Source organism: Prosopis cineraria, unplaced genomic scaffold, assembly GCF_029017545.1.
Source record: "Prosopis cineraria cultivar Desert tree isolate PC_DT_omini unplaced genomic scaffold, ASM2901754v1 PC4, whole genome shotgun sequence".
In the NCBI taxonomy this organism is placed as follows: Eukaryota; Viridiplantae; Streptophyta; class Magnoliopsida; order Fabales; family Fabaceae; genus Prosopis; species Prosopis cineraria.
The window spans coordinates 10,878,826-10,886,949 of NW_026555335.1; the positions used below are offsets into that span (position 1 = coordinate 10,878,826).

The following is an 8,124-nucleotide window of genomic DNA, read 5'->3' on the forward strand; positions in this document are numbered from 1 at the left end:
ACGTCAATATGATATTGTCTAATTTAAAAGTTGAGCTTAATTAACCAACTAATTAACTAAGGGATCAATATTTGGTTTTCATTTCTCACGCACAATCCTGTGGGCCGATCTGACTCTTGCAAACGGTAATAAAATATTTCGATGAATTTTTTGTCACTTGTTGAGTATTGCATGCATAGTGTTGGTAATATACCAAAATTATGAGGTTCTTAAATATGTCCACAGTTCATACACCAAGCCCGGTGACAAATACAAGCGAAAGCCACCTCTCGTTGACATTTTCAATTTTATCGACTTACAATAAAAATAAAAAAAAAATTCATGCGAGAGCATTAACTATATGTGTGGACCTTTTAATGCATGCTCCGATAACATTCTTTGTTACTCCTTCGAGGTTACATTTTAGAAGATTTTTTTTTTTTTGTTTCAGAAAATATTCCTGATATGTTTGCAAATTTATAATTTTATTGTATTTTGATATTAGTCTCTGTACTTATTTTTCATTGCTCCAAAATCCCTTAAATTTCGTTTATTTATAATATTAGTCCTTATCATTATTGATAGAGTTAAATATGTTAATATGTACATAATTATTGTACTCAGTTGGACAATGTATGAGCAAAAATGACCATTAACTTTTCTATTTATGTTTGTCTTAATTGTTGTGTCTTTTTTCTGTTAAAATTTTATGTATTGTGCATTTAAAGATTCTACTTTAATGTTTTGCCTTTTTTTTTTGGCATTCTTCTACTTATTATTTATGCAATTTTTCATAATTTTAACAAGTCAATATAAGAAGTAACAAACTTCATGCATATATTAAGTCATTATATATGGTTATATTTAAGAATGATTAACATTGCATACAGATAATATTTAAGGGACTTGGGGCAATGAAAAAAATATAAGGACTATTACAAAAATAAGTTAAAAGTATAGAGACTAATAATTATATTTTTTTTCAGTAAATTATGCACTAACATTTGTGGAGTATGTGAATTAACTACTTCCTTCAATAAAAATATAAGACATTTTTTTAATGTTAAATTTTTAAAAATATGAGACATTTCTAGTTTTTTAATATATAATTAGTAAGTTTTTTTTAAAATATTCTTAATAAACAAATCACTCATCATTTCATCTTAAGTGAGACATCATATTAAATAAGAGTAAATATAAAAAATTAGTATCCATTTAAAGAAAATTAACTAATTTTATTAGAGGTATAATTAGATTAAAAATATTTTATATTTTTAAATGGAGAGAATATAATTATTAATGGTATACTTAGAAAGAAAAATGTTTTTAAGGCGTCAACTGTTTTCCTTGATGACTTGATCTATGTATGTTAGGAAAAAATTGTACAGGATATATGATAAATAGATATAGAAAAATTCTCCAAATAGCAATCAAGTCTTATAAAATATGATAATTTTTCTCAAGTGCTTCGAGATCTTTTAGACACTAATGTCTTTTGTAGAGCAAATTTAAGATAAAAAAGTAATGGATGAATGATTAAAAATTTATAGAGCGGAACTTATCATTTGCTATCTTGTTTAATTCATTGTAAAAAAAAGTAGTTATTATTTAAACTAATGCAGTTATTAATATCTACAACCTAGATTTTAGTGATTAAAAAATTTATAAAGAAAAAGTTTTAATTACTTATCTTGTTTTTAATCATTATTAAAATAAAAGTTTTTTTTAAATCAAAACAATTACTAATATTTACAATACTTAGACTTAATAATTAAAAATTTGCAGAAAAGAAGTTGTAATTACTTATTTCGTTTTAATTCATGTCAAAAGAAAATTAATCATTTTTTAAACTAAAATAATAATTGATATTTATAATACTTGCACTGCAATTATTAACAAATTTGCAAAGTAAAACATGTCATTTGCTATCTTGTTTTAGCCATTGTCAAAAGAAAAATAATGATTACTTAAATTAAAATAGTCAAATATATTTTAAAATGGGTCATTATAGTCATTTTACAAAAGAACTAAATGCCAAAAAAGTCTCAAAGGACTTAAAAAAAATTATTATATTTTTCAAGACTTTATTATCATTTACACATTTTAAGAAATTTTCCTGTATTTTCCCAAACAGAAATAGCAATAAAAAAACATATCTCTAGCTCCTAACTTGATGTCGCTAATGAGGCCGTGAGAACGTAAATCAGCATCTAAAGATTTCAGTATCAAGCCCATTAACGCATCAAGTTGGATGTTGTAGAGATACATAGGGCCCATCTATAGGTTTTTTATGGCCCATTGTTCACGAATCAAATTGACCCTATTTCACAATGGCGCGGCCCATTGAGTACTTTAGCAAGGAGTTTAACTTGCAAGTATATCTGACTCCACAATCTATTGTTTAAAAAATATATAATCCCAAGTTTAGCAAATCATGTGGGCTCCAAAAACATCTTCTGATTGATTGATTTCTATGTTTGTCATAATCATAGCAATAAGTCAATTTTCAATGTGCTGGGACCATTGGATTCAACAAGCAATGATATCCCAGCTGTAATAGAAGTAAGGTCTAACAATTTTACCTAAATATAATATACTTCTCAAAGTTTACTAACAACAGTTTGGTTGAGTTAACTAGCATGAGACTCAAATTGAGTTCATTTGAATAATTAAAAAAAAAATTATGGTGGGAAAGCTTAAGTTTTATTGCAGTCCAATCTGGCTGACTTTACAAAAATTATTCCCAATCTCCGTGCACATATATTAAAAACAAATCTTAACTATTGAGTTTAAATATATTTTTTTGCTGGAAGATATTTTCATTTAATATTATATCCTAGTTTGTCAAACTTATGAATTTAAATAAAGTTATAAAAGAAATGTAAACTTGAATTACAAGTTTATCTCTATTAATAAACAATCATTAAAAGTATAAAATTAAATAATTAAAATATAAAATATAATCATAATTTAATTTAAATATATTTTAAATATAAATTATTGAAATTAAATTCATCTATATTAATATATCACCATCCTCAATATGAAAACTTTAAAATAGGGCAACTTATTTTTGATATTTTTATTTTATTAATATTAATTTTTGCTTTTTGAGTTTTTATTTTTCTTTAAATCAAATTCTATTGTTTTTATGAATCGAGTTCTATATAATATATTTCTAACTCGATCAAACTGGTAACAAATTGACAAATTTACTAGCTTAACTGAGTTTGATTTCATAAATTAAAAACATAAAAATGATAAATTTAAAAATTCAATTCATAAATTTAACCAAGTTTGCATCTAATATGAATTTATGAACGAGTTAACATAATTTTATAAGTTAGAAATATAAAAATAATAAATTCAAATAATCAACTTGAGAGTTTTGACAACAGTAATTATAATTTAAAATTCTTTGTATATAATAGAGCCAGATCAAATTTAGTAGCTTTTATTTTATTTAAACAAATGTAAAAATTACCATGACAAGTGGGAGACTCATGAAGCCAAATCCTTGGAACTGATTATGGAAAATGAAACTAATGGAATATCCGTGTCAGAATTTTCTAGAATTTGTATTGTAAAATTTGAAAAGCCATTGGCATAATGAGTGAACATACATATTTTTACACAAAATAGAAATATACATGAAAATTTGGTTAGAGATTATCTTATCTAAATAGACTATATATTGAAAATTAATATGCGAACAAACTATATATGAATATTGATTTATTTACACACTAGATAGTTTATATGAACATGTAAATAAATAAATATATAAAGCATCAGTAAATATCTTGATCCCGTGTTCAAAATTAAAGTCAATTGGATTTCCATCATTCCATGATTCAATCTCCGTGCTTATATTTAAAGAACAAAAAAAGCTATATACTTATTTGTGTTACAAAGAAATAAAAAATATTAACCCTCTTAAATGAATCGTGCTTCATGGGCGGTGTACCTAGCTGACTATCAAAAATAAATAAATGGGATTGAATAGAGGCCTAATAATATTTTAATTAATTTGTTGCTTCCTTCACAATTACAAATCCGATGTCTTGAAAACTAATTCTTCCAGACCTGGATTTACATGCACTACCATATTTTCTCTTCTGCAAATTTCTTGTTTTCCATCATCACTTGCTCAGATATGCATATTACAGTCCGAGGAGCACATAATAGAGTATTGTGATGGGCAATGCAATCAGCATTCCAAATATAACCCTGCAAAATCATACAAAATTAATCCCTTAAATTCAATCGCTTTGATTGATGACATGAGATGTATAATTTTTTACATAAAAAATGAAAAAAATATATGTAGTAATAGTAGAAGTAGTAATAACAACAACAAAAATACTTACGCAGTGCTAAGAATATCAGGATGTAGATTGTATTCTTTAGCAAACACAAAGGGAACGATCCCCTGGGGAAGGGCAGCCTGAAAAATAATGAAGAATAATCAATCAGTGGTATTTTTGTTTAGCTAGCTACTTCCAAGTTCTGAATAGTAACACATATTTTAATTAAGGCAAGAGTTCATATTTGGTCCTAACAAAAAATGCCAACGTTGAAATAACAATGATTGACAAACAAAAATTATCATTTGAGACCAATGGTGTTAGAATTAAAAGATTAAAATGATACTTTATAAAATTAAGAGACCAAACTGAATTTGTATAAGATTAGAGGATTGAATGTGCACTTTTACCTCTAATTAATTAATGATAAGAGAACCGTAAGACTGCTAGTTATTATTATTATTTTTTGTACTTTTGAAATATATATATATATATATATATATATATCTGCACCTGAACAATGGCGACGTGGAGAAGAACACCGCGAACACCAATGGCTATGGATGTGGCGGCAATCACTGCAGGGCCAGTCAAGAACCTAACAACCATAGAAAATGCAGCCACAGACTTTCCACAGGCTATGATCCTGGGTTGCAATGCCATGAACAGACCTGTTTAATTGATTCAATCATACGCCGATATTAATTAATTTTAACCTGTTGAGGGTATATCTATTTCTTGCAAGTTTCAGGAGAGAGGGAAGTTGATGAGTAATTAAAATACCTAGACTGAACATGGCCATTCCCAGACCTGCATCAGATAGAATTGAAATGGAACCTTTTATAATAGTTGGCATTTGGATGTTCCATCTGTACACAAAGCAAAGTGACCATACAGCAAGAGTTAATATACTGAGGGGAGAGAGAGAGAGACACACACACACACATCAAGGTTGACAGATCTAAGTCTAAACATTTTTCACTCATTAATTTATTTCTCTATAATATGTCCAATCCCATGTAGAACTCATAGCCTAATCTAATACTACAAAGGAATCGTAATACCATAGGTTGGCAAGATGTAACTGGAGAGAGATAGCGTGGTGTCACCTATTTGTTAGATGAAATCTAATACTATGGTATGGGAATAATATTGAAAATTAGGTCGATCTAGATCTAGTTGATTGAATCGATAAATGGTTGAACTAATACATTGACTAGTTGAATGAAATTTTTTGTTCATGTCTGATCGATCATATTTAACTGTATGGTTTCAACTATTAGTTAACTCTTAAACCAGTATCTGTACCGATTTAATTTGGTTTTCAGTGTCTTTGACTTACATTGTCTATCTTCATGTAGTATCATGGATCATGGAACAGTTTAGAACATGCCTGAAGGAAATGAGGGACCAAGCGACGCCAAAGAGACTGGAGTAGGTATTAGGATTCCTGATGAGCTTCCTCCAAACCATGATGAGGATGAGCCTCGTCATCACACTTGCCGGCGGCATCTGTTGATTCTTGTTCATCCCTTCCTCTTCTTCCATCTCCACCTTCTTCTGGCAACTGTACGCTGCCGACTTTGTCGTTCCTTCCTCTATCTCTCCCTCCCTCTCTCCGCTTCCTCCTCCTTTCCTTCCACTCTCTATCAGTTCCTGCATAGCTGCACGTACGCATCATAACATCCATCAATCCTTCATTTCCTTACCACAAACACAACTTATTTCTATATCTGTTACCTTTCGACGCTGCAGTTTCGTGCGGCACAGCCTTGGAGGGATCCACCGTCGCAAATTCAGTAGAGGCTGCAGCTTTATTAACTGCATGTCTTAGATTTCCTTCTGACACAGGGGATGCGCTGGAGCTCCAAACAAACATGTGTAGCTCCTTGTTTGGTGCTCCACCGCCGGTGCCGGGGCAGATGCTGACGGTGGTTCCGCTGTCTTTCTTCTTCAGGCCGGCAGCTGTACTGGTACTGGACCCTGCGAACATAGGGTTCGGAGGAGGGTATGAAGAAACCAATCCACCATTGAAGAGCTCACCGCTCATGCTCCTCCCTCCTCTTTTCTTCTGCATCTTCAGCATCTCCTCGTCGAAGTTCGACGTCCTCGGCGTGGGTCCCTTGGACGACTGCAACGAGTAAACATCGCCATAACCAGTGCTCTGAAAACTGTTGGTGTAGCCGTGTTTGGGACTTGGAGCTTTACTCGCATTAAACATAGCGTAAAAATCTGTCTGGTTAAAGCTTGACGCTCTGGGAGTGGGCTCTCGGGAAGACTGAACCGAGTAGATCTCAACCCCAGTAAGATTAGACGCTCTAGGAGTCATCAGGTTCGACTTATTAAACGAAGAGATCATGGAAGAAGCAGCCGATCTCCTAACCACCACATGAAGCTTCCCATCGTCCCCTATCTCAGCATCGGCTTGAAGCGGTTCTCTGCCGTTGAGAGAAACTACGTCGGAGTCGACTCTAAAGGAAGTGATAGAACCAGCAGTCTCAGGGAACTGCTCGGATATCAAAAGCTTAGCTCCTCTGTATTCAAACATGAACAACATGAGAGTGTACCAAATAACGCTCTGAAGAACGACGATTTGAACCATGAGGCTGCCTGAGAATTCTCCATACATGGCCTTGAGGAGAGGGATCCCCATGACAAGTGTGTTTGGGAGAGTAGATAGCGAGAAGAGAGTGATGCTCCAGTCAAGGTTTCCCTGTTTGGTGAAGACATTCCAGAGAAAAAGAGCGCCTAAGATGACTACTTTCTGGAGAGAGTCTGCGGCAATGAAACGGTAGTTCATAGCGTAAGGGTCGTTGGAGGAGATGAAATGGAAAGAGAGGAGAGGGACTGCGAAAACGGCGACGAATCGGTTGATGCCGGAGCATTGGTCCGGCGTGAAGATTTTCCACCACCGAACGGAGCCGTAAGCTAAGATCATAGCCACGTAGAGAGGCACTATGGCTGCGAAAACATCGTAGATATCCTTACCGGTAATCATGGTTACGTTGCTTATAGCGGAAAGAAAGAGATAAAGTGGGGAAGATAACAACACAAAAGAGACAAGAGTTTGTGAAAAGTTGGAGCTTAAACTGGAAAAAATGTAAACATGACTACTGAAAACAGAAGGGAGAGGGACTAAAGAGATCAAAATTTCGGTTGGCCTTGTTCTCTTATAGACGTGTTGATCTGCTAATTATTTTCAGATTAAATAAATATGAGGGTATAACTTTAGCTGGGTTTTCAGTTTTATAAAGGAATGAAGTGAATAAGGTTTATTTTCAAAAAGAATAAAGCTTTATCTATTTTTATATTTTTAATGATAGAACAACAATTAAAGATCTTTTCAACAAATAGAAAATTAATGTAAATCATGTGGTTTGAGTTGTAAATTTATAAAATTTCATTTGTATTGGTCCTTGATATTTTTTAAAAGATGTTACAAAATTATATAATAGAATGCTTAATTATATAACTCTTAATTAAGCAACATGTATGAAACATATTTGATTTCAAAAATAAAATTACACAAAGTTTCATCAATTAATTGTGTGATTTAGTATAATGCTGTATTTTTAGCACGAAAATTTTTTATTTTGAAGGTCATCTAAATATTGTATTATGTTAGATTAATTAATTAGCCTCAGTTTGAGTCATAGAGGATTATATTGATCTAAGAGAAACAAAAAATCAAGAAGCTCGCATACAATATAATAATTAGGAGGATTTGGATTTAAAAATGCAGTCTCTTAGAAAAATTAAAAAGTACAACTTTCTTAAAAAATTAGAAGAGACAATCAAGTGGGTTAAATATGAACAGAGTTGGGTTATAATTTCCATG

At 31.6% G+C, this 8,124-nt stretch overlaps 1 protein-coding gene across 2 annotated transcripts; it reads right to left on the reverse strand.

The window, feature by feature from the left end:
* Nucleotides 1-3,793: 3,793 nt before the first annotated feature.
* On the reverse strand, nt 3,794-7,425 carry LOC129308224 (auxin efflux carrier component 2). 2 transcript variants are annotated; one of them, XM_054949279.1, is made up of 6 exons: nt 6,027-7,424; nt 5,680-5,950; nt 5,070-5,155; nt 4,800-4,957; nt 4,350-4,426; nt 3,794-4,209 (listed from the first exon to the last, which is right to left on the reverse strand). In XM_054949279.1, the coding sequence occupies exons 1-6, from the start codon at nt 7,282-7,284 to the stop codon at nt 4,143-4,145; spliced, it is 1,917 nt and encodes a 638-aa protein (XP_054805254.1). In that variant the 5' UTR covers nt 7,285-7,424; the 3' UTR covers nt 3,794-4,142. The 2 variants fall into 2 exon arrangements, 1 of the variants encoding a protein (XP_054805254.1); XR_008592567.1 differs by lacking the exons at nt 3,794-4,209; nt 4,350-4,426 and having other exon boundaries at nt 4,911-4,957; nt 5,629-5,950; nt 6,027-7,425.
* Between the last annotated feature and the right edge of the window lie 699 nt (nt 7,426-8,124).